Source organism: Mirounga angustirostris, unplaced genomic scaffold (assembly GCF_029215605.1).
Source record: "Mirounga angustirostris isolate CCGP_5_RB_7025 unplaced genomic scaffold, mMirAng1.0.hap1 SCAF_5, whole genome shotgun sequence".
Lineage (NCBI taxonomy): Eukaryota > Metazoa > Chordata > Mammalia > Carnivora > Phocidae > Mirounga > Mirounga angustirostris.
This window is the reverse complement of record NW_026991713.1, coordinates 76,702,389-76,717,906: the sequence shown is the minus strand read 5'-3', so window position 1 is coordinate 76,717,906 and position 15,518 is coordinate 76,702,389. Positions and strand designations below refer to the sequence as shown.

Below are 15,518 nucleotides of genomic sequence, written 5' to 3'. Positions count from 1 at the left end.
ACACGTACCCCCCACTTTTCACAAGTTGACGTTACTTTAATGAAAGACCTACATGAGTCCCTATTTTCCGTAACAGGAAGAAATCCGAAGAGGAGTTCTGCTTTTATGAAAGAAGGTGAAAAGCAAAAACAGTGTTTAGTGTTTTTTCTGTGGGAGTGTTACGGAAGCGGTGTGCCCCCCAGGCAGCAGAGCGACCCTGCCAGTCGGCTCCATCCCCAGGGCCACACTCAGCATCTCAGCACCCAGCCTCCAGAGCTTTGAACTGTGTGAGCAACCGTGCTTCATCTCCATTTAGTCTGTTCATCCACTAGCGAGATGTGTCCGAAGGTATCAGAAAAAGCCCAAGAGAAGTTGTTTTTGGGGTCTTGGAATGCCCCCAATTTTTCCATATCAATTAATGACCACTGTTTCTTCAACTTGAGGCCATTTTAGCTTACAAAAGGTGTTCACAGAAACGCTCTACTTTCAGATAGCGGGGGAAATCTGTACTAAGAAAAGGCTCCACTCGTTAAACCAAAATTCCCTAAGAATTTATTCCTTTCATTCTTGGTCATCCAAGGTCTAAACTGGTTTATAACAGGGTTTCTCAGTCTGAGGACTACCGGCATTTTGGGGAAAATGGTGCTTTGTTGTAAGGGTTGTCCTGCACATTGTAGGACCCTTGGCCTCTACTTACCAAATGCCAGTAGCACCTTTCCACTTAACAACAAGCGAAAGTGTCTCCAAACATTCCCAAATGTCCCGAGGGGAAGACCATAACTGCCCCATAGTGAGAACCACTTGTTTAGAATTGTATTGCTCAGAGTCACTGGGCTCTGAAAGATGGCAGGTCAATTAACTCATCCAAAGATCAACATTCACAAATCCCTAGCCAGGTATCCCTCCATGAAGTAGGGTGACATGATTCACTGGCCCCCTTTCTTCTGGGCCACCCCCTGAGCCATCTACCCCACTCCCATTCTCTTTTTAACCTGCCCCTTTCCCTATGTGGATATGTCACAACTCAAGTGAGAATCTGAGCACTTTGGGGAGTAAGGGCAATATAATGGGAAATTATTTTATTGCTTTTCAGCATCCCAAAGTAAGGAACTTATGTATTTTGATTAAAGAATGTATAAATTAGAAAACCACAGTTAAGAAATACTACCTCCGATTCAGCCTTTGTTATTTTAAGCTCTGAACTACTTTAGTTAGGATAATAAAGAGGAAAAAAAATTAAGACCAAAATGAAAAAGGAGGCATTAAACAAATCATGGCCAAACAGAAGAGAGGACTTACACCCAATATATATTGGCTCGGAGCTTTCAAATTCCATTCTCAGTAAGAAATGACAAGTAAGAATAATCAAGAAGCCAGAGCTTCCCAACACTGGGAGAGCAGTTCCCTTTAAAAGGCGATGGCAAGGTTCAGAATGTGGATGGAAGAGAGAGCAGCCTTGCATTTGCTAAGGGGGGATTTTCTATGCTGGTCTCCACAAAGCTCTCTGGGCATTTTGCTGCCAAGAAGCCTCCCTCCTTTCTCAGATAGATGCTCAAAGTCTGCGCGTGCAGGACACATACATACACACACACACACACCACACCCCAGAAATTCCCCAGGGGAAAGCAGTATTGCAACCACAGAGAAGGGCATTCTTAGCCATACCTACCTATTGTAGGAGAGAAAGGCCAACAGAAAGAACAGGCATGCTAACACATCGGCTCTGCCAACAATTCCAGCCACCTAGAAAGTTTGAAAAAATAAAGACCTCAGAAAATGGCTTTCAGAAAATGGTTACAGAAATGCATTCGTTTTTAGATGAATGTAAAGTATGATAAAATGAGAAAACACATTGTTCTGCAAATCTGACATATGCCTAACCACCTCTGGTTATCATATATATAACAATAAGTTTATAGAAGGAGAAAAAGAGGAAGGAAGGGAAAATATTTTCATGCTTAATTTCATTTTTCACCATTCTTCTGGAGAAGGGCAATTCAGATCATCAAGGTTTATTCATTTACTGGTTTATTCAAAAATATTTTTTGAGCAATGACTGAGCACCAGACACTGCACCAGTCTTTGGTACCAGAGTGCTACTGGAGCAGAGGATATTTACAGAGGACTAGGAAAAAATAAGTTTAGGAAATGATAATCCTGGTAAAAATAGGAATGAGTATGAACTCATGATCACCATGTGAGCACATGTACATGCGTGCATGTGTGTGTGTGTGCGCGCGCTTCTTAGTTCTGTCCCTGAAAGAGCCTAACAGCAAGATAGCTCAGTAGCAAAGAGCCATCCTGGCACTGACCACCAACCATTCCTCCACTAAATAGAACGTGGGCTCCCTGGAGAAGTGGCCGGTTCCAGGGCTGAGGCTAAGGAGATCCCAGAGGAGCTTGGATCATCTTGTCATGTTAGAAGGTAAGAAAGTGTGCAAAAAGTGACAGGTACATGTTAAAAGGACACAGAAGCCAGTGACAAGGGGCTCCCACTGACCAAATATCAGGCCATTTGAACATCAAAATAAATAAGGACAATAATAAAACAAACCATTAAAAAAAAAACAGACATCCATGAGTGCATCCTGATATTGATGGATGGATGAATGAATGCACATATAAGTACATATATAAATACAGTAAGCAAGTGAATGGGAAAAAACAGAAAGCTCTTCCTTACATTGAAAAGCCAGTTCATGAATGTGGAGGGAATAGTGTGGTTGGCAAATAGCCGTTTTGCATCCAAAAGATTCAAGATTAGAATGTGCGAGAGACATCACAAAATACCAGTGGATGCTAAATCTAGGGTGTAAAGGTTTAATAAAGCATGGAGTATTAATAGGGCTTCAACGCACTTCCTTCAAAGAATTTACTTGTTAAATAAAAAAGTAAAAAGAATAATTATACTATGGAGAAAATGCATTACACCTTAACTGGGGAATCAAACTTGACCTCACCAATAAAGGGCAAATAGATGTGGCATGTCTCTCTGCAGGTGATAACCTGAGAGGGACACAATATTGCTTTTGTCAAATTCCAGCCAGGGATACATAACCTGAATATAATCAGGAGAAGACATCGGACAAACCCAGGGTGAGGAACACTCTATCAAATATATAAATACATATATTTTATATTAATAAAGTATAAAATACAACAATTCTACATAATTTTATATCATTAATATTTTAATATCTCCTCCTTTATATTGTATCATGATTTACTAAATACATTACAATTCCTATAATCTAATGTATTATAATACTGCCTATATTAGTACATAATATATGTATATTATGCTTACATAATATACTACATGTGCATATATTATGTATTTCTATTTTATATACTGTATATTTTTACATATTTCAATATTCTGTATTTACATACAATAGAGTTATACTATTTATACTTATACATTATAAAAATTTAATATAAAATATAAATAAGGAAGTTTAGAAAACATAAATTCTATAAATCATGGGTTATAAGTTATACAACACATATGTATTATAAATAATAATCATTTGAAATAACATATTACACATCAGTTGCAATGTTATAATAAATAACATGTAAACAGTTTATAATATACATACTAAATATAAGTTTTAAATTATATTTAAAGCTGTGAATTATATTATAGAAAGACAATGAAGACTGGTAACTGTTCCAAACTTGAGACTAAAGAGAAATATGACTAATGGCCTTGGTTTTAGAGAATATACAACTAAATTATTCAGATGTAAAGAGGCATGAATTATGCAACCTACTCTCAAATGTTTCAGAATACGAATAATATTTTTATATATTAAGGGGAAAAGAGGAAGAATGAGAAAACAAATGTGGTAAAATGTTAAAAATTGGTGAATCTGGGCAATGAGTATATGGTCATTATATTTTTGAGGTTCAAAATTTTTTTTTTAACTTGTTACTTAAGAAAGGGACTGAAGTGGAGGGAGAGTGGGGAACAGACAGCTATTTGTAAATCTTTGTGTTAGTCCACTACTACTTAAAATGTGCGAGCATTTCTCTTGATTTTTTTGAAATTCAAGAAATAAAACTGTAAAGGAAAAAAATGGGGTATGGTTCAAAGAATGCTTCTCACGAAGGCCATGTATGCGCTGGATCTTAAAGATGAATAAGAGCTCACAATGGGGGGCGCCTGGGTGGCTCAGTTGGTTGAGCGACTGCCTTCGGCTCAGGTCATGATCCTGGAGTCCCTGGATCGAGTCCCGCATCGGGCTTCCTGCTCGGCAGGGAGTCTGCTTCGTCCTCTGACCCTATCCCCTCTCAGGTGTTCTCTCTCTCTCATTCTCTCTCTCTCAAATAAATAAATAAAATCTTTAAAAAAAAAAAAAAAGAGTTCACAAGGGGAAGGAACAGGGTTGACATTTCAGGCACAGAAAACTGCATCACCCAAACCATCCAGGACCTGTAGTCCACTGTGTTAGAGAATCAATCATAATTAATAGCAGAAAATAGTGTTCTGGGAAATACACCTATAAATACTCTCATATAATGAGCACACTTTGCAGTTCTAAAGGAGGGGCAATGACACATGCATGTAGCTAGACCACCCAAGGTTTGAACACAGACTCCTTCTCTTGTGATTTGAGTGAGACTCAATTTTGTTATCTTTAATTTCTGGGATTTGGTTTTGTTATCTTTATTATTTTTTAAGATTTTATTTATTTATTTATTTGAGAGAGAGAGAGCACGAGCAGGGGAGAGGGGCAGAGGCAGAGGGATAAGCAGATTCCCCACTGAGCAGGGACCCGGAGGTGGGGCTCGATCCCAGGACCCTGAAATCACGACCTGAGCCAAAGGCAGATGCTTAACTGACTGAGCCACCCAGGTGCCCCCCATTTTGTTATCTTTAAAATGAGCATAACACCCCCACCACATGTTACTGTTGTGATTAATAAGATGATATATATGAAGTGCCCACTCAATGTGGGTGTCCTTTTTTCTTCCTTTTCCCTGCAGAGAAGGTGGGTGGGACTCAGTGCTGAGACAGGTTTTCTTGTGGGGCTTATAGAAATCATCTTTTTATATTAAGGCTTATATGTATGATATTTTAATTTAACTTTATTAGATAATCAAATATATTAGTTAAAAATATAAATAGGAGATAATTTAATTATATACTTGCATAGGGATTGACAGCAAGTCACATACTGAGCAAAATTCTAGTCCAGTCTACACCAAGAGAAACCTGGATATGGCTAAAGAATTTCACGAGCAGTAGAGTTAAAAGGTATTAGCTGATGTGGATGCCTGGACCACACACTGTTTATTGATCCATTAATCTATAAGGAGTGTGACTGCCAAATCAGGAAGACTGCCCGACTCAAGGGAGGTAGGCAATGACAATACGGTGTCACCTCAGTGTCAAGAACCAGCTCAGACTCACAGTCAGGAAAGCAACAATTGCACACGGATCGCTTGTGAGCCCAGATCTGCTCCGTCTGCACAACAGCGTCTCGGAGCATGGAGCTCAGCATCACCTGCAAGGCCCCCGAAAGGTGAAACAGAGAGTCCAGCTCGCTAGCAACATCTTAGGATAAGGCCACACGTCTGGGCCCAGAGGGACACTCATCATGGCACAACTGGTGTGGCCAACTCACACAACAGCAAGACTTGCAAGCTGATACTGGGTGTAGCAAGTTGGAAGGAGGCAGTCACAAGCTAGGCAAGCATAACTAATGTGCTAAAGGCGCCTGAAGCCTCCTTCTCAGATTGCAGCCAGTTTGTGCAGCCGGAAAGCCCGCTGGACGTGCCCTGATAGAAAGAATGTAGCATTCCTCGGAGCAGAAGCTCAGAGGGTGGGTTGAAATGTTAGTGCTGACACTGAGAGACTGAACACGTACTCGATGTCCCTGTTGAGCTGGGGTCTCTGGGGCAAGGGGGTTAGAGGTCTTAAAAACAAGGTGCTTGTCATCAACTACTGTATGTCTGGACCAACCATTCACTTTCACTGCAATTCAGTTAGTATCATCATGTTCAGTAACGGCATGATTTATTCCACTCAACAAACATTTCCCAAGGACCTCCTCTGTGCCGGATACTGTGCCAGATGGAGGAGTATGCCCTGCCGAGAGGCGTTTAACATCCGGGGGTTGGGGGGAAGGGGGTCAAAGGAGGGTATTAATACGATACAAGGGAGCCGCGTGTATCATAAAGAGGAGAAATAATTGCCATGAGAAGAATGGAGGGATTGACTTTGCAGAATCTGGAAGGCTTCATGGAAAGGCTGGTGTTATACACTAAAACCTAAAGGACAAGCAAGGAGGGCTCAGTAAGCTCAAGACAGGGGAATGTGAATCCGGGACCCGAGAAGGACCACAGAAGCATTCCAAGCAGAGGAAGGCGCAGTCTGAAAACACAGGAGGTGTTTCTGGAAGGGAAGGCATAAAGTGATGAGAGCATGAAGTAATAAGCAAATGAAAGGGGACAGGAGTGAGCAAATATGGGATGTTAAGTTGGAGCTCCCGGGGCTTGATTCTAAGACAACATAGGCTGAACTGTAGGATGCCGGGAAGTACAAAGGACTTAGCCAAAAATACATGCAGATGGATAGCATGCATTTCTGCCTCAAGCTGCAGGTTTTCCTCACCAAAAGGATGGTTTTTACCTGGGAACTGAATCCTGTAACACAAACTCAAAGGATGGTAAAAATGAGAAAACTTCACTGGGTAGCATTCAAACAATGTAACAATCAGATCTAAGTCCTAGCAAGCTTAACAGAATCACATGTGAAAAATACCAATTAATTTAATTTGCCCCCCAAACTTCTTATTTCTTAGCAGACCATTCATAGGATTTGCATAAAGTATACCATATGTACCAAGTTATTGATTGTTCCCTCTGCACGAATGAGTCCCATTAGTGTCAGACAGGGCCAGGAAACACACACTTCACATGCAACAGCTGAAAGCCAGGCTGACTGATTAGATCATGACCAATTCTCTCCTACGTGCTCTTGTCCCAGTTCTGGAAATGGTGACCTTAACCCTCAACTCCATGTGTCAGTATTTCCTGTTCTTGCTTTTGACTTGACAGAAGTGCCTTCCAACCAATAATGTTTCTATGATGATTGCTAAGTTTCCATTCCCACCGGGGAATTACAATGATTTTCCCCATTTTCCCAATTTCTCTGCTTATTTTTCTGATGATTCAGAAAATATACTGTCAGAAAACCCTTCGAAGAGTCACAAGGTCTTCAATGAGGAAAGGTCTGGGTCATTGTCATTGCCATACCTCCTGCACTTTAATACTTGTTGAAAGATTGAGTAAATCAATGAATTTGTTCCTCATACTTAAATTGGAGATAATTTTTTTATGACAACATATTGCTTTATCTTGTATGTATTTATGTGCATGTTCTTTGGCTTTTTTAGGAGCTTGTGAACAAATTATGGGTAGGGACCCCTTATCCACCCACATGCCCTCCCGGCACCTAGCAGTGCCTACACCAAGCAAGTATTCATTTACTATATGTTGATTACATAATTAAGGAAACAAATCCTTAATCATACCAACATGTTTAAGCAGAACCCTTCCCTCAAAAAATGTTAATTCTCCATCCTTCCTGGGATTACTTATGGTCCTGATTTTCTTCTTATTTAGCAAAGGGGAGATATATCCCTCTGACTCCCTCTCCAGCCACACTTATCATCTATTATTCTTTTCTTTTTTAATAATTTATCACTAAGTCTTCTATAACACAATGGTTTTTTTCCCCTATCTCTCTGTCTTCTTCCTTAGAAACCTAAACTAATACCTGTAATTGAATGATGGTCTCCTATTTACTTCCTAGTATAGATTGTTACGTAAGTCAAATTTCTTCACCTCCTTCTTACACTTCTCTCATTCCTTGTGAATGCAAACAGTTTCTCTAAAATTTTTCCCTAAATGTCCAGCTCTCAGACTCCTTTGTCCCTATAATTATGATATCATGGATTTTTTTTTTTATAATTAGCTTGTTGAAACCTTTTCTTAAAGGTCACTTTGCTAACAGGATTTTTCCTTTTTCTTAGAATTCGACCAAACTCTACCAGCTCATGATCCCACTGTCCAAGGTTACCTGCTCTCCCTCTTTACAAGCATAGAATTAAGACTGTTATTGTCCTACTCCTTTATTCTTCCGTGGAAAAATTTTCCCCAAGACACTCTAAGCACATATTTTCCACTGTACTTTGACCCGGCATCATATATTCTATATGGCTAGGAGTAGTAGTCCTTGATTATTTCTCTTCAGGTGACATCAAAAAAGAATATTAAAAACTTAGGTATCTCTCTCATCTTTTAAAATACTTGAAAGAATCTAACTTAATAAAGCCATAATATTACTGTTTTAAATGTACCAAATGGAATCTGAAATGTGCCACCGCGATTTGAAGCTTGTTATTTTCCATTTACACAAACGTGAACAGGCTCTTCTTTAAATGACAGACATTTCACACCCATTCCCCTTGAACTCTTATTTCTATTTTATTTCCCCCTGAGCATTGTTTCTTAACGTATTGTGTAGTCATGCTTAAAAATATTCTACTTATCATCTTCTCTCTCTGTAATAAAAATACATATATAAAGTTACCTCACTAAGTTACCCCACCTAGTATTAATACACAATTGCTCAATACATCATAAATTAGAAAAAATGATAAATAGCTCTCAGATATAAAAATACACTTCTTAATAACAGGTTTAGCAAGTTTTTCTTTTTTCTTTTTAAAGATTTATTTGAGAGAGAGAGTATGAGCGGGAGAGGCAGAGGAAGAGAGAGAATCTCAAGCAGATTCCCCACCAAGCACAGAGCCCGATGAGGGGCTCGATCCCATGACCCTGAGACCATGACCGGAGCTGAAATCAAGAGCTGGACACTTCACCAACTGAGCCACCCAGACGCCCCACGTTTCTTTTCAGTAAGTGCAATTATTGACGGAATATTACTTTAGGTTAGAATAAGAAAGCATACCGTATCAGTTCCATCCTAGCTTTCATCTTTACAGAAATGTTCACATAAATAAGTGAAACAGAAGTAGCTATGTTATAGCAGTGACTTAATTCTTTGAACACTAAGGTCATCTGCAAAATCATAGTGATCCATCATATTACATAATGTTTAATGATCTACCAGCCCGACAACTCAATCAGATCCTCCTTTAATTTGGTTGGAAGCAAATAATTTCAGCATACCCATCATGAGAGTTACCTATCATTAGAGTCATTCACTTTCATGGTTTCTCAGCACTATAGCAAAAATGGCTTCACCGAGACTTTCCAAAGGACTATTACTTATAGTCTTCCACTTAGAGGGACCTTTTCAGTCTAAAATACTCAAAAAAGGCCTGGGAAATTGACCTTAATATAATTTTTTTATAGAATGATTTTTTTTCTTTGTCACTCACTCCAAATATATTCGTTTCAAAACCTTGGGCTTACAGATGTAGAATACTGTTTGTAGAAAAGGTCCATCATGTAGCCTAACTGGCAAAACCAGTCCTCATTACAAAATCAATTGGCCAAATCAGGCTTCTTGTCTCGGTCCAAATGAACATATTATGATACATCCCCATGACAACCATCTCACTTCTGAATTCAGAAGATTAACACAGATCACCATACCCCACTTCTAATGCCACACTCCATTCTTCACAGAAATACGTGTAAGACAAAAAGCAATATGAAGCCCCACTCCAGGTCTGTGATGCCTCAATTGAAGGAGGCTTTGCTGACACCAATATATTAAATTGTTTCTTTTCTTTTTTTTTTTTAAAGATTTTATTTATTTATTCATGACAGACAGAGAGAGAGAGAGAGGCAGAGGGAGAAGCAGGCTCCCGAGGAGCAGGGAGCCCGATGCGGGACTCGATCCCAGGACCCTGAGATCATGACCTGAGCCGAAGGCAGACGCTTAACCATCTGAGCCACCCAGGTGCCCTATTAAATTGTTTCTTAAAACAGTACCTCAGAGATGTGGACACCTGGGGCATAGTAAAATTCTCATGTAGGTGAGACATCCCTTTTTATTTTTCAATGAGACGACAACTGGAAGGGGAGGAGGGAGAGGAGAACCAACTTGACACCCTGACCCTGTGTGTGTTCTCAGAGAAACTATAGGCAAGTGTCCAGAAGCAAGCTGAGGCTCTGGAAATGATTCTTTTAAAGCTGTGGGGCCCACGGACCCCTTGGAAAGTCTTCGTCTGCCCCTAGCAATACGGACAAAATAAACCAACTGTGGTTACTAAGCCGTGAAACAGGGTAACTTGATAAATGCCTTCTCAGTGCATGATTAAGTCCATATTTCAAAGAGGACCACAAATCTGAACTACCTATACTTTTTAAATAAATTTTGCATCACCCACCAAATAACTACACTTCACATGAAATAACCTGGAAACCTAATTCTAAGTCCCTATTGTAAGTCTGTCTTTCTACCCTGAAGTATGTCAGTCTAACTTTTTAGCCCTCCCCTCGCACTCACCGTTCGGCACCATAAATATTATAAACATAAAGCAGAGAGAGAAAAGGTAAAATACAAATGTAGAGCAGGAACAATGCCTCAGCACAATAAGTACCTCAAAATGCCCTGTGCTGTTTAAAACACATTAGAACTTAAATTTTCTTCAAATAAAGAATTGTGGCCGTTTATTACGACACGTAATAATAACAGTGGTTATTTGGAAAAGCAGTTAAATCGTGGAGGCCATGTGAACATTCAAAAAGACAAGTTGTCAAGCAGAATGATTTATATATAACGATTAACACTTCAGTGAAGCTCTGAATTCACGTGGTTTTGAAAGAGGGGGGGAGATCTGTTTAGCTTTTTTTCCTTAGTTCCTTGTTTCACGGAGGTCCAATGATACTCACCGCCTCTGTGTGAATAGGATGCACAGCAAAAAGCAACGCTGTAGCAAAAGCAAGTCCCCGGTTCCTGAAGACAGCTTTGTCACAGGTGTACATCAGGACAAGAGTCACAAGACAGTGTAAAATCACATTCACCGCATGAAAGTAGAATGGGTTCATGCCAGTCAAAAATATGTTCAGCCTGTACAAAAAAGACAGAAACAGAAGCCGAATCAGCTACAAACAGAACAGAAGCACAAGGAGAGAGGAGGGGATCGATCATTTCAAAAGATAAGCTATTCAATCAATTATTTTTATTTTATTTTTTAAAAAATATTTTATTTATTTATTTGACAGAGAGAGACACAGCGAGAGAGGGAACACAAGCAGGGGGAGTGGGAGAGGGAGAAGCAGGCTTCCCGCTGAGCAGGGAGCCCAACGCGGGGCTCGATCCCAGGACCCTGGGATCATAACCTGAGCCGAAAGGCAGACGCTTAACGACTGAGCCACCCAGGTGCCCCTCAATCAATTATTTTTAAATGACTCCCAACATCAGGTTACTCTAGATGGGTGAGTATCGTTTGTCCCCATCTCAGGATTTTCCTATCTGTAGAAACCATGGCAAATGCAATACAATTTTATTTCAGAGAACTCTGTGGCCTCACTGAGAAGGCAGGCAGATAGGTGCTGAACCTGTTTTCCCTTCAGCCCGTGGCTCATGTGAACGACCCCATGATACTCTTGCTTTCATTGCCAGCTCTTCCCAGGAGCTGAGCATTTAAAGGCTAGTCCACAGCGCTGTGGGTCAGAGCCGCAACCACTGGAGAGGAGAAAAAAGCCACAAGACTGAGACTGTGGTCACAATTGGGACAAACCAAGCATGAACGTGTTCTCTCACCCACAGTGCCCACCAGGAACCAAATTTCCAGATTATGCACCTGGAATGATCGTTAATTACCACCCCACAAGGGATCTTCCGGTCATCTGAAGAGGCTATTACCAGCTGCATCTGAAATTAAAAGGATGAGCAAAAGCACATCATTTCAGAATCTGTATTAAATGTTTTCTTTTTCTTTTTTTTAAGATTTTATTTATTTATTTGAGAGGGAGAATGAGAGAGAGAGAGAGAGAGAGCATGAGAAGGGGGAGGGTCAGAGGGAGAAGCAGACCCCCCGCCGAGCAGGGAGCCCGATGTGGGACTCGATCCCGGGACTCCAGGATCATGACCTGAGCCGAAGGCAGTTGCCCAACCAACTGAGCCACCCAGGCGCCCCTGTATTAAATGTTTTCTAACATAAATTCCCACAGACCTCAAAATCTGAATTCTAAGATTATGATGAAGAAACTAAAGAGAATCACAGAAAGAAGGGAAATTTATGGGGTACCAGGGTGACTCAGTCGGTTAAAGCGTCCAACTCCTCGTTTCAGCTCAGGTCATGATCTCAGGATCGTGGAGTCTGCTTAAGATTCTCTCTCTCCCTAGGGGTGCCTGGGTGGCTCAGTTGGTTAAGCGACTGCCTTCGGCTCAGGTCATGATCCTGGAGTCCCGGGATCGAGTCCCGCATCAGGCTCCCTGCTCGGCAGGGAGTCTGCTTCTCCCTCTGACCCTCCCCACTCTCATGTGCTCTCTCTCATTCTCTCTCTCTCAAATAAATAAATAAAATCTTTAAAAAAAAAAAAAGATTCTCTCTCTCCCTCTCCCTCTGCACCCCCCACTCCATTCGCATGCTCTCTCTCTCCCTCCCTCTAAAAAGAAAAAAAAAGAGAGAGAAATTTCTTGTTCAACATCTTAAAAAATACTTTCCTGAGACAGAAATGCAGAACAGAGAGACTTAAGGATGCCTTAAATTTAATAACAGGACATAATGTCCCCAATTGATTCTGTGGGGTTAGCAAAAATAGTTGTATAGGGTGTGATTCTTTTGGGGGAGCATATACACCCTAAGTGAGACTGCCTGTAGTTGTCTATACTCCCGCTCATTTTACTGAAACAGGAATCCCATGTCTTTATTCTCATGTCCTTGATCTGCTTGTCTTACACAAACACCTCCTCTCTGCCAAAACAATTGAGAATGTAAAAGTCAACTTCAGCGATGGCATAAGCATATTCTAAATACTTGACTTGATTCATGCAGGAATTTAACCTACAGAATTTTAAACATCTCAAGCTTTATTTGGACACATGAATATAAATGTCATAGTTACTAATTGACTCCATTTTCATTCCCACTGAAGTAATCATGGTCCTAACCAAGCCTAGAAAAATGAATTGCTTTGTGGAATCCAATTTCAGGCCTTTGAAGCAAGACTGGAGCGAGCTGTATGTTGGCCAACCCACGAGTCTGCACACAGCCCCAGAGTCCTGAAGACCCGAGTGTGGTGTGAAACAGCCCATCTAGAGGGAAAGAGGAATGTGCCGTGAACTAGGGGGCAGGCAGTGCAGCTAAAAAAGGGAGAAGAGCATCCCATTCCAGTACAGGAGGACCCACCTCTGGTGAGCGAGCTGCTGGAAATCACAAAGCTTGGGTTGGGGGAGCTCTGAGAAGGGCAAGACCAGGTCCCTATCCTTGAAGAACTCAGGCGCGATTCCTAGAAAGCCCATCCCCCTGAGGCTGATTTTACATCACCATCTACTCCATCAGGCTAAGCTTTCCAGACCAACTAAACCATTCATTTCAAGTTCACCCATGACAATGAGATAAAATAGGTAATCTTACAACCAGTTGGTGAGCGTCAGAGTGGGAAGGTCTCCAGGATCAACGTGCACCAAAAGGCTTTAAGAAGTACATAACCATTGACCAAAAATACCACTTCTAGGAATTTTCCAAAAGGAAATAACCAGAAAAGAGTTCAAAGATAGATACAGATAGATATAGACACAGGTACAGATATGGATAGAGATGTAAACAGAGATAACGTTGTGATATAATAAGAAATACATATTTTGGTCTTTATCCCAACTCCTGGTAGAGATTCTAAAAACTCCGTGATTTCTTTTTTTTTTTTTAATTTTTATTATGTTATGTTAGTCACCATACAATACATCATTAGTTTTTGATGTGGTGATCCACGATCCATTGTTTTCGTATAACACCCAGTGCTCCATGCAGTACATGCCCTCCTTAATACCCATCACTGGGCTAACCCATCCCCCTACCCCCCTCCTCTCTAAAACCCTCAGTTTGTTTCTCAGAGTCCATAGTCTCTCATGGTTCATCTCCCCTTCCGATTCCCCCCTTCCTTTTTCCCTTCCTTCTCCTAATGTCCTCCATGCTATTCCTTATGTTCCACAAATAAGTGAAACCATATGATAATTGACTTTCTCTGCTTGACTTATTTCACTTAGCATAATCTCCTCCAGTCCCATCCATGTTGATGTAAAAGTTGGGTATTCATCCTTTCTGATGGCTGAGTAATATTCCATTGTATATATGGACCACATCTTATTTATCCATTCATCTGTTGAAGGGCATCTCGGCTCTTTCCACAGTTTGGCTATTGCAGACATTGCTGCTATGAACATTGGGGTGTATATGGCCCTTCTTTTCACTACATCTGTGTCTTTGGGGTAAATACCCAGGAGTGCAATTGCTGGGTCATAGGGTAGCTCTATTTTTAAATTTTTGAGGAACCTCCACACTGTTTTCCAAAGTGGCTGTACTAACTTGCATTCCCACCAACAGTGTAAGAGGGTTCCCCTTTCTCCACAACCTCTCCAACATTTGTTGTTTCTTTCCCTGTCCATTTTTGCCATTCTGACTGGTGTAAGATGGTATCTCAATGTGGTTTTGATTTGAATTTCCCTGATGGCTAATGATGATGAACATTTTTCATGTGTCTGTTAGCCATTTGTATGTCTTCTTCAGAGAAGTGTCTGTTCATCTCTTCTGCCCACTTTTTGACTTGATTATTTGTTTTTTGGGTGTTGAGTTTGAGAAGTTCTTTATAGATCTTGGATACCAGCCCTTTATCTGTAGTGCCATTTGCAAATATCTTCTTCCATTCTGTGGGTTGCCTCTTTGTTTTGTTGACTGTTTCCTTTGCTGTGCAGAAGCTTTTTATCTTGATGAAGTCCCAAAAGTTCATTTTTGCTTTTGTTTCACTAGCTTTTGGAGATGTATCTTGAAAGAAGTTGCTGTGGCCGATGCCAAAGAGGTTACTGCCTATGTTCTCCTCTAGGATTTTGATGGATTCCTGTCTCACATTGAGGTCTTTCATCCATTTTTAGCTTATCTTTGTGTATGGTGTTAGAGAATGGTCGAGTTTCATTCTTCTGCATGTGGCTGTCCAATTTTCCCAGCACCATTTATTGAAGAGACTTTTTTCCATTGCATGTTTTTTCCTGCTTTGTCGAAGATTATTTGACCATAGAGTTGAGGGTCCATATCTGGGTTCTCTATTCTGTTCCACTGGTCTGTATGTCTGTTTTTGTGCCAGTACCATGCTGTCTTGGTGATCACAGCTTTGTAATATAGCTTGAAATTGGGCACTGTGATGCCCCTAGCTTTGTTTTTCTTTTTCAACATTTCCTTGGCAATTTGGGGTCTTTTCTACACCTTAAAGAACTAGAGAAAAAGCAACAAACGATGCCTAAGCCATGCATTAGAAGAGAAATAATTAAGATTAGAGCAGAAATCAATGAATTAGAAACCAGAAACACAATAGATCAGATCAACGAAACT

At 40.5% G+C, this 15,518-nt stretch overlaps 1 protein-coding gene across 4 annotated transcripts in view; it reads right to left on the bottom strand.

The window, feature by feature from the left end:
* Positions 1 to 15,518, bottom strand: part of TMTC1 (transmembrane O-mannosyltransferase targeting cadherins 1) — a 267,202-nt gene that overhangs the window by 232,606 nt on the left and 19,078 nt on the right. For 2 of the 4 annotated variants that reach the window (XM_064591452.1, XM_064591453.1), the window contains exons 2-3: positions 10,861 to 11,038; positions 1,649 to 1,722 (exon numbers count right to left, since the gene is read on the bottom strand). The exons of 1 other annotated variant lie outside the window; for it this stretch is intronic. In XM_064591452.1, coding sequence (XP_064447522.1) covers positions 1,649 to 1,722; positions 10,861 to 11,038 — 252 coding nt within the window. Of the gene's footprint in view, positions 1 to 1,648; positions 1,723 to 10,860; positions 11,039 to 15,518 lie in introns of those variants that run through there. One more of the 4 variants, XM_064591455.1, reaches the window with a different exon arrangement.